The 19,905-nt window shown below is 38.4% G+C and overlaps 1 protein-coding gene across 1 annotated transcript; it reads right to left on the bottom strand.

The window, feature by feature from the left end:
• Positions 1-4,306: 4,306 nt before the first annotated feature.
• LOC124279620 lies at positions 4,307-19,845 on the bottom strand. Its single transcript, XM_046715464.1, has 13 exons — positions 19,811-19,845; positions 19,431-19,617; positions 16,497-16,571; positions 15,104-15,256; positions 14,435-14,525; positions 13,784-13,892; positions 12,884-13,038; positions 12,295-12,345; positions 11,412-11,494; positions 10,833-10,913; positions 9,441-9,609; positions 5,379-5,567; positions 4,307-4,379 (listed from the first exon to the last, which is right to left on the bottom strand). The coding sequence occupies exons 2-12, from the start codon at positions 19,494-19,496 to the stop codon at positions 5,470-5,472; spliced, it is 1,131 nt and encodes a 376-aa protein (XP_046571420.1). The 5' UTR covers positions 19,497-19,617; positions 19,811-19,845; the 3' UTR covers positions 4,307-4,379; positions 5,379-5,469.
• Between the last annotated feature and the right edge of the window lie 60 nt (positions 19,846-19,905).

Genomic DNA, 19,905 nt, shown 5'->3' with positions numbered 1-19,905 from the left:
CTTTCTTGTAATAGCTGCTTTCTTCTTTTGAATTTGCCGTTTTGGCTTCTCCTAGAGGATAAAATATTAAAATTCAAGAATGACAGAAATGAAAATCAGAAAGTGAGAGAGAATGGTTTGATGCCGGTTTTAGAAATATAAAACTGTAGGACCAAAGAAAAGGGACTTACACATAGCACGCATGTTGGGAATCAAACCCAGCCCTTGATCGTGATGAGCAAACACTCCCTGTTGCCCCATGAACATTAATGACTTTTCTTCAAACATTAAATACACTAAATAACATGAGTATACTCAGCAAGGTCTAAACCTTCATGTGACATTCTTTGACAAAACAGCATCCTGAAAACATTGCCAGTGCTCTGTATCAATATTCTATTATTTACAGTGTAAAACATATCTAAAAAACAATAAAATTATAAAACAACAAAATATTCTATTATTTATTTTATTTTATTTCATATTTATTCATATTTTGATTTTATTAACGTCTGATTTTCAGTGTTGAATAGACAGATATTGCCTGAAATACACAATGTGCCCATGATGGGATAACAACCCAGGCCTTCAGTGGGTTGTGGTAAGAGGCAACTAAAAAGACAAATGGTTGATTGTGTGTTATTGTACTCAAACAGTGAGGGTGATGCTCCTAATATCAATCACTGGTTTATCTCATCAAGAATCAGTTAATTACTAGGGGTGGGTATTGCAGAGAATTTTCATATTGCGATATATTGTGATGCAAAAGCATATATTGCTATATGTATAGCAATATATTGCATGAAGTATTTTTAAACAAAAACCTACTTATAATCGAGTTAATGTTTGATTTATATAGCAAAATCACTATGCTTGATTAAGCTTTAATAACAACTTTTAATCATGATAAAATAAAAATGTAAATAATATTTGGCACAAATGAAACAAGGAAATATCCGAAGATTTCCGAGTGTTACGAAGTTTTCCGAATGCAAGTCAAAATACTGGTTTTCAATCAGCGTATCGCAATACGTATCGTTTTCATGTCTGAACCGGTAAATACCAGTAAACCCGTTATATTGCGCAGCCCTATTAATTACAGGCCCTGATTATATAGCTTGAATACTTAAGTGTGGCATTAAACAACAAAACAAAGATGAAAAATCATAAGACCTGGTCCAATCTACCCTTGCAATAAGCACTGATGCCAACAACCGGACTCACCTGTACAGGTTCGGTCTGCTCTGACTTGACATGGGAGTGGTCAGCCTCCTTGACCTTCACTTTCTGACGTTTCTCCTTCAGGAGGCTCTTGATGTCGACCTTCATGTCGCCCAGGCTGAATGTGGCCTGGGGAGAAAACTTGAGACCACCGTCCACCGCCTCCTCCTTCTTCACCTCCTTCATCATCACTGGTCTCGACACTACAGCAGGCAATATACAAGTCAAGTGTTATAGCATCTACTTTTCAAGCATCTCCAACAGTATAATATCATGATATTGGATCTAATGTCATTTGGGAAGAGAAACTTTTTCAACTGTTTTACACATCGTTAATAACAAATCGACACATTATAACTGAGTTTATAAGGTAATGCTGATTGCAATTTTGTTTTAGAAGTGGTGATGAAAACAGAACAGCTTTATATTATCCATTTTCTAAGATTATTAACATCAAGGTAAGTCAGCTCTCCTGGATCATAATTGAGTCAACAATTTAAAGTTTTAAAGTTGGTTCGGCGTTGATATTCCTGTACAAACAAATCATGATACAACACCAGACCTACATCTCATCCTCTGTTGTCAAGGGTAATATATCTCCATTCTATTATGATACCCTGAACCAATTCACCTGATCTTCTATAGATTTCAGTAAGAAATGATGTCAACACAAGATGAAACACACATGCTAAATGTCAGCTCCCTGTCTAGTGACTATAAAAGGGAAAGCTTACTATGGCACAAAAAATTTTTTGAAAGAGTTAAGAGTGTGACCAATGTGAATCAGTCAAACTTTTTATAAAAAATAACACAATAAATGTTACCTGCTGCACATTGAGTCCTAGCAGGGTAATGAAAGTCAAGACACAAGCCTTTGGAACAAATTTAGGTCTCAACACCAGAGGAAACAATGGTTTGAAGTGTCCTGCTAAATTTGAAGCATTGAATTCTGAACAAGCAGGCCATGACACAAACCCTTTTGACTTTGAGTCAGGTGAGCTAAAAATTAATTATTGACAAAATAAAGAAAAGCATACAACGCATTCACAGGCAAAATGCACAAACTGCACAAATAAATGTTGGTACTGTCAAATATCTAATGCAATCAGCATTTGCAGCTTTTTACAAGGAACATGCCATAAATCTGCAACACAATGCATAACTGCTACAACAACTGACTACCAGTCTACCACAGCTAACCTATTTTACTCTTGTCACCTTTAGTTGTTTTCGGCTCAGCTATATATGGCAAAAAAGGAATGTGATCAAATATAAATTAATTCATATGTAAGAATGAAAAGCATATTTCTAATGCTATAACTTGTTAATACTGCCCCAGAAGGAAATAAAGTAAACAATTAAAGTGCTTCATCAAATATGTCACTTTTCTAAAAGCTTCCAAAACAAGGTAAAAATACATATGCTACTATCTATTTACATGTAATACATATATTAGTAATGATTGTTATATATTGTTATCGATTGACACATATCATCGTATCCCAATTGCACAGATCGATGCTCATGATGTTGATCACTGGATTGTCAGGTCCAACTCAATTTATTTACAGACTGTCACCATATAGCAGGAATATTGCTGAGTACAGCTTTAAACAACAACCAAACCAAAATTTCTACATGGCACTGGACATTGGCTAAAACAAAATGATGTACAACATGAACCCTGGATATGTGTCAGTAAATGGCAGTGGACTATACGGTTATGCTGGCACAAAGCTACAATGGTTAGATAATGCACTCTGAGAGTGTTGCTAGGAAACTATCTCTCACTCATTCCATTTTGTCATGTCAGTTGTTTTCTACAACTGAGGGAGTTTGCTAGATATAATAACGCTTTCAATTTCTGACCTAAGAGCTTTGTCATTTGTACTGAGAATTTTTTAGCCTTAACACAGGCTTTGAATGAGTGAGTGGGTTTGGGTATCATGCGTCTTTGACCAGTATTCCAGTTGTCCTAATAACATAATAATGTGTCTGTGTCTTGACAACAACATAACACAGGTCTCAGACATTTACCACTTCGGTAAAATCCATGGGCACATGCATGGTGCTGACAAACCAAGATAAATAACTGGATAAACCAGGATTCCAACACACAATCATAGGTTCCTGGTTTGTGCAAGGGAGGTAATTCTGCATAGTTTGAGTGAACCAGGATTCCAACCAATAATCATAGGTTCCTGGTTTCTGCAAGGGAGGCAACTCTGCATAATTGGGGTGAACCAGGATTCCAACCAACAATCATAGGATCCTGGCTTGTGCAAGGGAGGCAACTCTGCACAGGGATTGTGGCACCTTATATGAACCCTCATATGGGGCTCTCATGACCCTAGCTTTGATTGACCTGAATGAAACTTCCAGTTGACCAAAGCCTATGTCCAGCACCTCTCTCATCAGTGATCTGTTTATTTTCTACAAATAATTACTGCCTACTGTATCTACAAAGATGAGTATCTACTGTCAGTACACATATAAACTATGACTCAAAATGCTCCTACAGAACAGGTTCAACAAAATGGTCTACTCTCTCTATAACTGTCTATCTGGTACATTCATTACCAAATATTTTAACCAGTTTCGCCCAGGGATCATTTGGTGGTGGAGGTGGCAAAATTTCATCGACTCTTGCCTTTATAAGAGCTATAATAATATCACAGAGGTTATGAAAAACATTACATGCAAATGGCAAACATGTTTTACTTTGATCATTTAATTAGCAGTGTATTTGATAAGTTTTTATGCATGAGGTTTATACTCAGGTTTTAGTAAGCTCACACGGCAACCATGAACCAGTGTCACCATCAGTGTGGAATGCACACATAGTAAACATTTAACTAACAAAAGCAAGTATTAAATTTCATAAACATCTCTCTAATGTCAATTCACTATTGATATGCAGGTTGAAGATTAAGGAGGGTTTTTTTTCTTTCATTGATGTTTTTACATTATAATGTTAGTCCAGATACATCCCCAAATCACTGTTTTACACTGTTTGACTTAACACTTACAGGTACATATTTTATAAATCATGAATACTGTCTTAAGAGGATATTGTCACTATATCTGTATAACTTGATGAACTCACCTTGTAGTTTCTGTTCATGTGTCAAAGCAGGGGCAACATCTGGTCTGGACGTGGCTCGGACTTGGCCTTCACCCTAAAGAAACAGAGGGCATGATATTAGTACTTAGTAAACAGAGGGCATCTTACTGATAGAGGTCACTCAGAAATGACCTGAAGAATGCCAGTGAGGTCAACGTTTCAGCTCAGTGAATAATCATTTCCATGAGGCTGGTCTCTGGTCACAGAGAGTGAGTGAGTTTAGGTTTACGCCGCACTCAGCAATATTCCAGCTATATGGCGCCGGTCTGTAAATAATGGAGTCTGGACCAGACAATCCAGTGATCAACAGCATGAGCAACGATTGGGAACCGATGACATATGTCAACCAAGTCAGCGAACTTGACCACCTCTCTGGTCACAGAGGAGCAGACACTTTTGGATCAGACTGAAGGTCACATCAGTTGGGCAGACCAATAACGAGTCTCCAGTACTTTCACTGATGAATTAATATTCACAGAGTGTCATGACCGAGTGTGGCAAAAACAAGGAGAAAGCCATTATTATTCTAATGTAGGGTTCTCAGTCATGACTTTTGGTGGGACCAGTACATCTGGAAGAACAGATCTCTGTGACCTATGGCAACGCACAATGGCAGCTGGGCAATACAGTGAAAACTTTCTGGTAAAATTGGACTTCATCCTAATGGACATTAACGCATAATCTTGTCAGGGCTGTTGATGGCTACTTAAAACATGACCACTGTCTGCATGTAATGGCCAGCCAAACACCAGGCTTCAACCCAAGCAGTCATATCAATGGATCACATAAGTGCTTCTGAGAGTTGGACCTGATAATGGACAAAGAATTTTGTTTTTGTGATTCTTTTACTTTTCAGTTTTGACTGGATATTCATTCATTGGTCACATGTTGTATGTTGGCAAATAACAGACTTAAAATATTTTTTCACACAACATGGTCTTTTGCTATTTAAAACAGACACACACAATTTAATATGTTACCTTTTATAATGGTGATCCTTAGCAATTTCTGAATAGCATCTGTTTTAAAATAAGTTTCAACATGGCAGTCTCACCTCTGAGTCTTCAGCACCACTTGCAGACAGGGGTGTGGAGGGTGTGGAGGGGGAGGGGGTGGGGCCAGGGGAGCTGCCAAATACAGGGAACTCAATAGGAGTTATCTCCCTTTTCTCCACCTCCTTGTCCGGTCTCTTCATCACTGACAACGATGGTTCTTTTTCTTCTCCGATGTTTCTTCTTTTTGCCTGAAATTAGGTGCTGAATGAACCAAAAACTGTAAACAGATTAGAATAGACACAAATAATAAACAGAACTATTCTTCCTCAGCTCAGAAATGCAGTGCATATATCGGTAATGTGATACTGTTACCTTGAGTGATCTTAATACAATAATTATTTCATTGTCAGTGCTGCTCTTTGCTAGACCAGGTGAGGTGACATGGGGTTTATTGTCGTACTTGAGAATATTTCGCTCATATGACGACGTGCATGCATGTGTATGTGTATGTGCAGCTGCTTGTACTAGCCCAGACTTAAGCTGGTTTTATAGCGATAGCTCACTGAGATACCATGCCGCAGTGAAGCATGAATACCCCACTCAGAGACAGTATACTGACTCCGAGCCGACCAGCGCCAGGTAGGGACCAACAAGTACCACATTTTAGCGTCTTTTGGTATGATGCCGACGGGGATTGAACCCGTGACTTTCTGCTTTCCGGGCGGACGCTGTAACCACTACACCACGGAGGCGGTCCTTGCTAGACCAGACAAATGCAGGCTTAATAGTGCTAGCCATTGACATACCATGGCACAGTTAAGCATAGACACAGTGTTTGAAATTTCCACCAGTCTGGAGGCCCGAGGCCAGTGAATTTTCAAAAGGGCCAGCATTATAACAAAACTTCAAGGTCCTTCAGAACTTTAGTAGAATAATTTTAAAAAAATGAAAAATGAAAAATAACAAAATTTTGAAATTTTGGTAAATATACCTTAAGAAAATGATGCAATAGTTGTCTCTTGTGTTTATGTCAGCTGGACGATGACAATTTTCAAGGTCAATTAAAAAACCCAAAACAGGGCAATCTGCCACATTCAAGTTTAACCTAGATAGCTGTGTCTTGTAATACACTTTAAAAATATTACTCTATCCCTGTAGTTCCCTGTCTATTGTCAATTCCTCAAGAAAATTTACAACCATGCCATCAACATCCAACTTGTTTAAAAAGAATTTGCTATCCCATTTCTCTTCATCTGTTATGAGAATTGTTACTATATATTTTTATATATACTACCCATCAAAAGTTTAGACTCACTTAAAGCACTCACTATATGTTATGTATATGTATGTGGTTACATCGAAGATGAATTTCTCCACCAACTTGGGGGAACCAACTGAAAACCTTATGCAGATGAATTGCACAAGGATGATGCTTCAAATTGCGAAAGGCAAGAGCAAATGTCGTGCATGTGAACAGATGCGTTTTGGTGTAAAGTTTTGTTAAGAATTCGCCAATTTTCACAGATTTTAATCATTTACTGAACTCATGACAATAATCTTTTCAATGTTACGAATATGTTTTACAATACACCAGTTCATAACTAAACAGTACCTTTAAACAGTATGGAATATTTTGCAAAAAGCTAGTTTAGAACAGTGGACAAGTAAGTGGCTACATTTACACTAGTGAGTCTAAACTTTTGATGGGTAGTATACAATGTCTAAAATGTGTAAAACTGTGTTAAAAATATCTATAAGTCCTACCATAGCAACAACAAAAAATAACTATATCTCTATGATAAGAATAAATTCACTGAAAGAGAAATGTTAAAAGGAAAAAGTCTACTGTACAATGTCTACAACAGAAATCTGCTTCTTAAACTGTGTTAAGCCATCTAAACTGAGAGGAAAGTTAACAATAATAACGTACAAGATGACACTGTAACATACCGGTATGTAATATCCCCTACCTCTTAGAAATAAACATAAAGAAATATCTGACTGCACTAAAGAAGCTAAAAAATAGGCTAAGACAAAGATAATATGTATAGGGTATGCACTGAAGGTGCCAGCAGAAATTATGTATGAGTGAGTTTTGTTTTATGCTACTTTCAGCGATATTCCTGGAAGAAGACTCAAATAACGAGCTTCACTCATTGTAGTGATGTGAGGAATCAAACCCAGACTCTGGGTGATGAGCAAATACTTTAACTGCTGGGCTACCTACCACACACCTTTTGCCACATTAGTTCCAGACCATTCAAGGTATTTTACTCCAGCTAATGAATGAATACAGTGTTCGCTATCATAACCTGGGCACTAGAAGACTGATATGGGTGAACGGCTCACTAAAATATACACCAGACATTAAATATGTTTTTCAGAGATTGAGCAATAGTGCACAATGTAAGTTCAAGTGCTGATGAACCTGTAACTTTCCTGCTTTGTGAATAGTCTTCAAAAGTATATATACTGGCATTAAATCCTGAAATCATATGTTTAAATACAAACTAAGAACTCTCTATAAACTCGTGTGGACTGTTCCAAAGTTACTGCTAGAATCAGCCAAGCTGGCCTGAAGTATGTAGAAACTAAACTATCATGTATGGTGCTGGAAACCCAACAAACACAATCAGGTTCATGGTCTCTGGTTAAAACCAAGGATTCTTAGATTTCTGGAGCATCTCATGGATGCAATTCTGCACAGTAAACTGTGGCACTTGGGCAACTGTGGTGAATGTCACTACTGGCAGTTATGCAATTCTATAGGTTATCAAAATTTAGGGAATTACGATGAGACTACGACTACATGAAATAACTATGTGTGTACCAGCGGAGTCTCTGACAGAGCTGGGTGGTCTCTCTTGCGGAGTCCTCTCTCGTCTATACACAGGGGCAGTTGCTGAAATAGTCATGCTCGATGTTGCTCTCAACCGTACAGCATATTTAAATATGGCTATCTGAGTACCAGTTTTGTCATTTAGCTTTATCATTATCTACAATGCTATTATTGTGGGGAGTTCATTTCAAATACCAAGACTTGGGACCGATTTTCGCACCATATGCAAAGGTAACTATTAACTGTTTTAATTTAGATAATAATGATAATGTCAATAACATGTCTTACAAATACATAAAGTAGTTATGAAGGCCCTCTGGTATGTCGAGTTGCAAGAAACTTTAAACATTGATATGAAAATTTGTAGATAAGTTCACACGCCAGACAGTTGTAAGTTTTGTTTACATTTGTGAGTTTTGAATCTGCAACATAATCAAATACAAAACCATGGCTAAAATGTCTGAGGTTTCTTTTAGTTTTCAAACTTAAAGACAAAATAAAAGGTTGTGACCCAACATGAACGTTTAACTGTATGCTTATACTGCTTTCATGTACATGTGCTAAATAAGCAGCTTTTGCAAAAGACAGCTCATGTCTAAATATTAGAAAATTACTTCCTGAATACAGAGATTAAGATATGAAATCCTCTATCATAATCATTTGGATGTTAGCCCTACCCATACATTTCATGTTACTAGACATCTCAAACATGCTATCATCGAAACCATCAGCATCTTATTCTTCTTCATCTGCAGACATCTTGTTAATGATTTGTTGAGGTTCAGCTGCCTCCTGAGCCCCGAAGGGTTCTTATTCTACACCATTCTCATCCTATCATATAATTGGGAACATGTGTCCTTGGAACTGAACTCTTCCTAAACAGATTACTTATGTTATGAAAAGTATAGTATAAGAGTGTTTCTTAAATCATGCAAGAACAGGACACCTGATCTGACTACTAGGGCCAACTATTTGACAATCTGGTGCAAGTCAGTGATTCTTTTGAAAAATGTCATTCTTCGTCAGATTTCACTGCTCGAAGATATTCTGAAAAAATTATGTGCTTCAGGCAAGGTGTGAAAGTATTTACACTTCAGAGAAAAAAATGGTAGATCTGGAAGAACACAAAAATATACTGCTGTAAAAAATCCTAGCCCATCCCCCCACCTATTGCAAACTTTGAAAGGTCAGTCAATACTGTTTATTTAGGATTATTTATTATCAAACATGAAACAGCATTAAGATGATGACAACAACTCAACATTCATGAAAGATACGTCACCTCGTTCTATGAGTATTTGGATCGTCTTCTCCATGTGCTTGACGAGGTCATATTTGCTGACATCTGACCCCAGTGTTAGGTCAAGGGTTGAGAGGGGTTTGGGGGTGTCCGGTGGGGAGAAATAGATCTCAGTAGGTGCCATGGAGAATTCAGACTCTTCTTCTGATTCCTGGAACATTTATTACCTCTTGTACAATGTGCTTTTACACCCAATCTTTAACATATAGACTTCAGACTTATAGTCTGAACAGAAAGATTGCTTCTGTCTGGGTGTTATTTCATTTAATGGCTATTTTCCTTGTCATGCTATTAAAAAACAACATAAATGGAGGTGTGTCAGTGAATGGGCCCTGGGAATATATTGTTACAGAATTAGAACTAATTCACTGAATTTGAACATTAAAAGTATGACACCCATAGATCTGATTTAACTACAAAAATGCTAACTAGCTCAGTATGAACACAACCAGGTAACAGCAGGTAGAAGACAACGATGACTGTAGAGAAGACAGCTTGCTTGTTGTTTCTCACCATATAACTTCATGAAGATCCGGGTTAGAATTGATCTTTAGTAACCCATGTTTGTCGTAAGAGGTGACTAACTTAGGCTCACTGACTGGTCCAAACTTGATTATTTACAGACTCTTTGAGTGGTATTTAGAAGCTGGTATAACGAACAGGAACAATTCTTATGTGGAACTGCTTTATTGCAACGGATGCGACATTTTGGTGAAGATGCTAACATCGTTATCATCTACTTACATAACTTGCTTGATAATGGTGGTAGCATCTACACCGAAACATTGCACGTATTCAATAAAGAACTTGTCTATCCATAACAAATTGTTTCTGTTCTCACCATATTTACAAACATTTTATCTATATTACAGCAACAAGTAAATAATCAAGTCTCAACCAGACAACTTAACTTCTTTCAGAGGCATTTAGAAGTTGGATCAGTTAGGAAGGATGACAATATATGGACGAACAACTTCCTTATTACAGTGAGAGCATCTACTATGAACCATAGCAATCAAAAATTGTCACTTGCTTAATAACGGCTTTAAAACCTACATAGAAACATCGCTCTAACCGTAATATAGAAGTGTTTATTCATATGTTGTCATCCTTCCCAATCGACCAGACAATCCTGTAAATGAAATGAGTGCAACAATCCATGCCACAGGATGCAATGACAAGCAGTCAGTCAAAACTCTCAGCAGCCGATGCATTACGTCACCTGTTACGACCAGCAAAGGGTGCTGGAATCTGCTGTATAAGGTTCTAGAGGAAGATGACCTAGGCAATGTGGATCTACACTTCCCTTGATCACCACTGGGGTATTTAGTTACAAAATAATACAGCACATAATTATATCGCCAACAAACCTACCTCTTCTTTCTTGGCCTTCATGGGGTCAAGTTGCAGCTTTCCTTCCAGGAAGTCTTTAGAGAACTCCAGCTCATACGGCACCTGAAGCAACCAGCACAATCCAATAATTACACGCGATAAAGTTGTCTTGCTGTAGTACACTGTTTTATAATTTTAAAATAAGTGTTAGCCTGCTCTTATCAATATTTCAAAAGATACTGAAGGAAACCAACTAAATATACATTTTTTTCCAAGAAACTCTATTGATATTCAATGTGAGACAGGTTAATGGAAGACAAAAATCATTGAGGTTAAAAATGTCTTTCTATTTTTGTGTTACCAGTGAAGATCCGGGTTACAATTGATCTCCAGTAACCCATGCTTGTCGTAAGAGGCAACTAACGGGGTTGGGTGGTCAGACTTGCTGACTTAGTTGACAAATGTCATCATATTCCAATTGTGTAGATCGATGCTCATGATGTTGATCACTGGATTGTCTGGTCCAAATTTGATTATTTACAGACCGCCACCATATAGCTGGAAGATCGCTGCGTGTAGTGTTAAACAACCAACCAACCAATCTGATATTGTGTTACTCACCAGATAGTTAGCGAGAGTGATGGGGTCAGGATTACCCATAGCTCCCTCGTACATAACGGCAGGATCTTCATACACAAACGACTCTGCAATGAACAGCCAGGCAGGAATAATGTCAGAATATTCTTCTCTACACGCATGTGAACACTGTGACACAGTACATCTAACAACCATTCAAGAAGGCGTAAGCCCTGTAAGAATTGTCTCCCCTTGACCACATGTACTGCATATATTCTCCAGCTATGTACACAGGGCTGCCACAGCATCCAGCCATTAACTTCTACTAACGAAAGACAGTTGATCAATATTCAATATAGATCCCGGTTACCTATAGATTTAAAAGACCTAACCAAAACTGAAACCTTATTCAAAGTGTGAGGTTTCACATGATGAATTTTCAGCAACTGTACATGTAATTATTTCCAAATGTCTACTGATAATGATTGAAAAGAATTCCTTTTCCAGACATACTACATACCACAACTATCCTATCCCTATGTCAGTTATGAACATCTTAGCGCTAAAATCGCTTTGTGGTACAGGGTTTAGGTATTCAATCTAATTTTATATTATCCTACCTGTTTTTGACATATTCACATAAAATGTATTTCAATTTGTGTTGCAGTATGTTTTGTGTGAAATTAGAAGTGTGGTAAAACAAGCTCAAGACACCCTTGTTGGACACATTAGATAAGTACCGGTAGGTCCTTTTGAATCAGTTCTTTGTCACCTAGCATGAGTCAGTCAGTCCACTGTTATGATCAACAGTTATTGAACTACGTTATAATCGTTTCTGCTTTGTTTGTGCCTTGTCAGCCCTTTACTAATTTACATGAAGCTAACATATATGTATCTTGTAAATACTGTTCTGAGAAAGGTCACCCACCTTGATCAAACGTGTCTGGTTCTGTTTCGGGAGGGGTCAGAGATGGGCAAACTGAAACAGAAATACATTGTCAAATAAATTTGTTAAAATGTTTTATTTGTTCTTCCACATATATTCGGGTGTGGGTAGCCTAATGGTTGTTCTTCCAAGACCTGAGTTCGAACCCCACATGAACACAATGAAGCCCATTTCTTGTCTGATGTTGCTGGAATATTGCTAAAAAGTTTGGTAAAACCAAACTCAGTTCAGGTCCACAATATTCCATGGTCTTGTTAGCGGAACATTATGGACTCTTGACTCTGCTTGAGAGAACAAGGTTGGTGCCTAGATCCCAGGCCATGTCAACCCTAAACATGTTTAAAGATGGTACTTGTTGTTTCCCTGCCTGGCAATAGGCATTAAGGGGATAAAAGAAGGGTACAGAGTCAGTATATTATATCTGAGTGGGTTTGCAATATAAAACAGGCATTAGTCCTGACAAGCTCAACAGACACAGACACAGACACATGCATGCACATTGCTACTAAAGTGCAGTAATCCTGCATGCAACATTTCATCTCATTGCCTCTATCCAGTGATTGCCACCAACCTTTGGTATGGTCGATGTAAAACATGTGTTTCTTGAAGCCCACGACCATGTCCCCGCAGTCGTTGAGGAAACAGGCCGCACTGAGTGAACTGTCCAACGTAATCTCCGTCAGCAGAACCCGGAACTCATCCCAGATCTTGACAGCACCTTCATCACTGGAAACAAGCAAATAGAAGTAAAAAAAACCTGCATCACAAAGCTGATGTAGAGCCAATTACTGTTTGATATATAAAAGGTAACACTTGAGGATTCGGGGCGAAAAGGTCCCCATAAACATATGCTGGTCACACACAGTAACTAAATGGATCAGGAGTTCGAGGTCCTTGAATATGTTGACTTTTTTACATAGAACCCAGAAGGTGGGGTTTAACGTCGTACTTGCGAATATTTCGCTCATATGACAACATGCATGCATGTGTATGTGTGGCTGCTTGTACTAGCCCAGACTTAAGCTGGTTTTATAGTGCTAGCTCACTGAGATATCATGCCGCAGTGAAGCATGAATACCCCACTCAGACACATTATACTGACTCCGAGCCGACCAGTCCTTGTTGTACCCATTAATGCCAAGCGCCGGACAGGGACCATATTTTAAAGTCATTTGGTAGGACGCGGTCGGGGATCGAACCACAACCTTCCGCTTCCAGGCAGACGCAGCTCTAACCACTACACCACATCATCGGAGGCGGTCATAGAATCCAGAAGGCATGGGTATTGCTCATAATATCAATCAATAGTTTGTCAGAATCAAATATTTCCAGGCTTTCATATAGATGTACTATTTGTGGAATAAGAAATATAACAGCAAACAAATACACTGTTAGTGAGAGAAATACACATTTTAAAAATAATGTAAAGGTAAAATTTTATCCGAGGCTCAAAGTTTGACTATGTTTGTACCTGCATGAACAGAATATCTTCATGGTCTGGCAAGCATCTAGAGCTATGATGGCTTCATTGTGTTCGGGACGCTTGTAGATGTCTACAACCTCCGCAAATTCAGGGACAGCTGAGGAAACAAGGTCACACAGTCAAATAATATTCAGACAAAACATCCACCTTGTAAAACGGCTGGAAAATGTAAAACCGTCTATGACAATGAACACACAATCCCTTTTAGAAACTGGTCAAATAAAACATATGTTGTATTTGTGATGACACTTTAAAGTAACACTTGCAGAATAAAGTACTCAATTCTAGTACTTTTCAAAGTCAGGCACATAACGCCAGCACACAAAGTCAGGCACATAACGCCAGCACACAAAGTCAGGCACATAACGGCCAGCACACAAAGTCAGGCACATAACGGCCAGCACACAAAGTCAGCCATCTAACCCACTCAGCCACTATGGCTTCAATTTTTCTGGGAAGAACTGTGTGTGACTGACGTTTTAGTGTAAATGTGTTTTTTTAAAACTATAATTGACAAGAGTGAGTGAATGTTTTACATCTTCTAACACATGTGAATTGAACCCATGTCTTTGGTTTGGCGTTTTAACCTCTAGGCTACCTCATCGTCCCCTTGACTTGATAATGTAACCACACAATCACCTTTAGCTTTGTACATCCCCAGATCCTCGGCTGGTGTCAAGTTATAGTCGTTAACACAACCACTTTTGTGGCCAGTCAAGAACGTCATATTCTGAAGACAGAGAGACAAGGACACGTAACAGAATGCCCACAGTCCAGAAAAAATAGTTTCATACAAAATTTCTGGTCATTTGACAGAAATCTAAATGTTCTGTATATTATACTGTTCAAAACATGTTAAATAACACCTGAAACTGGAAGGCAAAATATTGAAATACTCACTGGCCATGATAGATTAACTGCAGTCATATTTATGAAAAAAATTCAAGAGTTGTCTCACTTCTGTTGAGTAATATATGTACTTTGCCTGCTACTATACAGTGCAATTTGCTTATATACATAATGCTCACAGTGAGAATAGCTTGCATGAACAGTGATTACAAATACAGAGTTATCTGCCCTTACTGTTACCCTGTAATGTTGATCTGTGCACCAGTTCGAAAAGGGAAGATTATTTAAGTGTAAAAATATCACTGCGGCAAAATAACAGTAATCAACCTATGACTATCTTCACAAGTGGTTTGGTAATCAAGATTGCCTGCTCTAAAATCTGTATTGCTGGTGTCAAAAACACGGTTCATCATCTTAAAACAGGGCTGTTGAGATGAGCAGTAACGTATGGGGTCTCACAATTCTTGCGTAGTGTGCGAGGTCCGGAGAGCAGTAGACCTCATGCATCAGAGCCAGGTCGGGGAGGCTCCAGATCTGTATCTGCATCAGCTCCTTCAGGGAGCACAGCGTTATCAGGGAGTCGTGGGAGGGGTCGTGTTTCATGTCCTCAATCTGGTGACATCACAATATTCAGTGACAGGGTTATAACAAATTCATATTCACATTGTGCTGTATCATATCATTAAGCTTGTTCCTGGTGACACATAATTATTACACAATTTTAAAGTTTTACGTTTTCACTTAAATGACATGCTCAGCTCCCTTAGGAATACTTATACAACCCAAGTTGTGTTACAATATGGAACTTGGATACAATCTTTAATGCGACGTTTCGATACAGATTCTTGTACCGTTGTCAAGCAAGAGTGTCAACGGTACAAGAATGTCAATATCACCATGTCTTGATCCATATTCCTACTTCTAAAAGTACTCAAACAACCCATTTACTGCTGGGTGAATAGTATGGAACAGAAATACAATATGATGTGAACAGTGTGTGAAACAGTTTCCAAATTTTGCTAGCCAGTCGGGCTAGCTATGCCTGAAAGTTACTATCCCACAAAATAATTCACTAGTCCAAAATTTTAATGTAGACACAGGTTTCATCACTAATTTGCTAATATGATGAACATTTTTATCGGGCCATAATCATGCATGAGTGTGTTATACCTTAACAAGTCGGAGATAGGGATATATAAACAAAATGACCCCATGAAAATTCACTAGCCAGTCAGGCCAGTGACTGTGGAGATTTACTGGCCCAATTTTTACTAGCCACGGGCTAGTGGGCCAGTGGCTATTTCACACGCTGGATGTGAATACAATATGTATCACGAATATAGGGTAATTAAGGTGAATATTTATTGGCAAATACAATAACCAGTCAGCAGTGGATGAATTATTCATATTCAATAACAACACAATACACAATATAGCATAATGAATGTAACATCATGACAATGCGCCTTATAGCCCTAATGTTTTGGTTCACTGTTCCGAAAATGCCCTTGGCAAATTGATACAAAGTACCCGTACTGCAAGGCTTGTACATATTCCATTTTGCATATCTCACTTTGATAAATAACAGATGAGTTCAAGTATAAAACACTCTCCATTAATGTACTTCTTTTGAATATTCAATTCTTGTGCCGATGAACAGCAAATTGAATTCATGAATTCACTGACGGGATATGGTCCGATTCACTGAATATGTGGATAAGTTAATAGAGGCTGGACACATAAGTCATGATTCATTAGCCTGGCACATCATGAAGTGAAACTATTTAACCAAACTTGACTGATGCTAACTGGTGTAGTGAGAGGTTACAATACATGTGTCTTGTGTACATACTGGATCTTTTGAAGCTTTGAACTCCATGTACTTCTGTCCTTTCACCACTGGATCCATGAACAGTATCCGGCCATCCTGGGCATAGAGTATAGACCTCATGCATCAGGAAGCCAGGTCGGGAGGCTCCAGATCTGTATCTGCATCTCTAAGCAAAGAATGTGATGCAAAAGTCTAATATCAACTTGATCCAGTATCCGATAATGCTCATACGTCTCTACTAAATGCACAACCTAAACAACCCAAGTTGAGTTTCATCCATTTTAGAGTTCCATTTCACCTGCTGGGTGAATAGTATGGAACCAAATACAATATGATGTGAACAGTGTGTGGAACAGTTTACCAAATTTTGAGCAATTATGTAAACAGTCGGGCTAGCTATGCGGCCTCCTAAAAGTTACTAAGCCCACAAAATAATTCACTAGTCCAAAATTTTAATGTAGACACAGGTTTCATCATTAATTTGCTAATATGATGAACATTTTTATCAGGCCATAATCGTGCATTATTTAAAAGTGTGTTGTGTTATACCTTAAACAGCGCTTCGAGGAGATAGGGATATATAAAACAAAATGACCCCATGAAAATTCACTAGCCAGTCAGGCCAGTGACTGTGGAGATTTACTGGCCCATTTCTCTCCGGAGCTGGATGTGAATACAATATATCACTAAATATAGGGTAATTAAGGTGAATATTATTTGGCAAATTTTTTCTAATAACCAGTCAGCAGTGGATGAATTATTCAAATATAGGGTAATTAAGGTAAATATTTATTGGCAAATACAATAACCAGTCAGCAGTGGATGAATTATTCATATTCAATAACAACACAATACACAATATAGCATAATGAATGTAACATCATGACAATGCGCCTTATAGCCCTAATGTTTTGGTTCACTGTTCCGAAAATGCCCTTGGCAAATTGATACAAAGTACCCGTACTGCAAGGCTTGTACATATTCCATTTTGCATATCTCACTTTGATAAATAACAGATGAGTTCAAGTATAAAACACTCTCCATTAATGTACTTCTTTTGAATATTCAATTCTTGTGCCGATGAACAGCAAATTGAATTCATGAATTCACGACGGGATATGGTCCGATTCACTGAATATGTGGAGGAGTTAATAGAGGCTGGACACATAAGTCATGATTCATTAGCCTGGCACATCATGAAGTGAAACTATTTAACCAAACTTGACTGATGCTAACTGGTGTAGTGAGAGGTTACAATACATGTGTCTTGTGTACATACTGGATCTTTTGAAGCTTTGAACTCCATGTACTTCTGTCCTTTCACCACGGGATCCATGAACAGTATCCGGCCATCCTGGGCATAGAGTATCAGATTTCATCACACTGCATCACATGACATCACAAAACACATCATGACATAACATGACATTTCATCACATCACGCTGCATCACATCACATTCAGGGGTAAAAATGCATTTTTTAAAGGTGACAGTGGGCACTAGACAAGTATTCTGGTGTGCCTTTGTGAAAATATGTGTGCCCATATCTTTTGATGATCCAAAACATAAAACATCACAGCAATTATGTCATTTCAATTTATTGTTTAATAAGTCATTCCCGAATAATTTCCTGAACACTATCATGAATGCAAAGATAGTTCAGCTTCATTTGTCCTGGACCCATAAACTAATCAACAACCTATGTTATCATCCAAAAAGAGATTTCCTGTTATGCGCACTGGCATTAAAAGTGGCCCTTTATTTTCGCCCTGAACTGTTATAGTTAAAGCACGAGGACACTCGCTTCTGAGTGCTTTAACGTTATAATAGTTCAGGGCGAAAGTGTGCTTTATTACACTATACATGGTGGTAGAGCGAACTGTATTTCTTTTCTAAGATGCCAAATTTAATACTTTCCAAGAATAATTACGATTAATTTAAGGCAGAAAACAAACGACGGTGTCGGTGACCTAAATTAAGAATCTTCGCACAGGACTAACTGGTGAGCTGTTCTATTAATGTGTTTGCCCCCCTACGTTAAGACGAACGTTACCAGAAAAAACAAATGATAAACAGTTTGATGATGGTTTACGTTCGGATTAAATATTTTCTCTAAATTATTTTAATTACATCTGTGATTAACGTAAACCAATTGGGGCAATATGAACGTCGCATTTCTACTACCAATGTAAGTTTAGATCAGTACATCCAGATGAAGCTGAGTAGTCAAACGACTTTTCACGATTGCATTGTGGGAATGTTAACATTGCGAATGTTACCGTGTAACTGAAAACCCGTGAGTCGAATTGAGACATTTTAATCGTAGGAAAACATAAACGTAATGAATCCACCAGTGATGTTATCTGCGTGAAGCAACTGCAAACCAATAAATCGATGCAATGGAGTAGTTGTAGGAGTCTGTACGAGGCGATGACAACTGACATGCATTGTGATGTCGCTTACATTGTGACGTAATGCAAAATTGTTCGATTATGATGGGGCAGACTAGAATGGCGCAGTGACGCCAATACACGTCGACGTAATGCAAAAAGTGCACATTATCGTCTGATAAAGTACTGTCAGCACCTTGGATCTTTTACCGAAACATCTTAGAATGTGCCACAAACAGCAAGTCACACTGCATCACATCACATCACATCTGTGGTTTGTGATAGTTTCACCCAAAGCTGTTTCAAATACTCACCACAGATATGAATGCTCCAAATTATTTCGAAATTCTGTTTGTTTTCAGTAACCATCTGTACTCTGGTTTGACTGTTTAGTAACAGATACAACCGAAACCTGTGATCATTAGTGGAAACATCTAACACCAGTGTCACTTCAGGTTTTCTCCCCACATCGACCTGAGACGCCCGGATAAAATGGATATACTCTTCAAAAGGCATCAAACCCAACTCACTCACTCACTAAACCATATACAACAATATATTGTACCTCCATCCCCAGCAGGAGGTACGAGTGTCTAACTGGACAACAGAAGCCCTCGTCTGTCCACATCATGGCCGAGGCGTTGAGGTCACACAGACAGCGGCAATTGGCGATCCCCTCGTTCCCCACACCGCTCTCCGTGGCTCGATGACTTGTCTGGCCTCCATGGAGGATCGATGAGCTGCTACTGGGTCTGAAGTTGTCACACATATCTTTAATGACATATCATTCAACATTCAGTCAGTGATATTACTGACATGGACTAACAGGAATATTTAATCATCTGTGTACTGCTATTAATGACATGAATGAAACTGTTACACTTAAAACATGGCTTCATGCTGTCCAGTTCATCCCTTGACCTGTTCAACATGTGCTGGACCTACCTGACACCCTGGCCAGTCTCCTGTTCCTGCCTGGACCTGTTAATGATGTGCTGGACCTACCTGACCAGTCTCCTGTTCCTGCCTGGACCTGTTAA

Source organism: Haliotis rubra, unplaced genomic scaffold (genome assembly GCF_003918875.1).
Source record: "Haliotis rubra isolate DU_JTF1 unplaced genomic scaffold, ASM391887v1 Scf253, whole genome shotgun sequence".
Classification (NCBI taxonomy): Eukaryota; Metazoa; Mollusca; class Gastropoda; order Lepetellida; family Haliotidae; genus Haliotis; species Haliotis rubra.
This window is presented reverse-complemented; position numbering and strand designations above follow the sequence as displayed.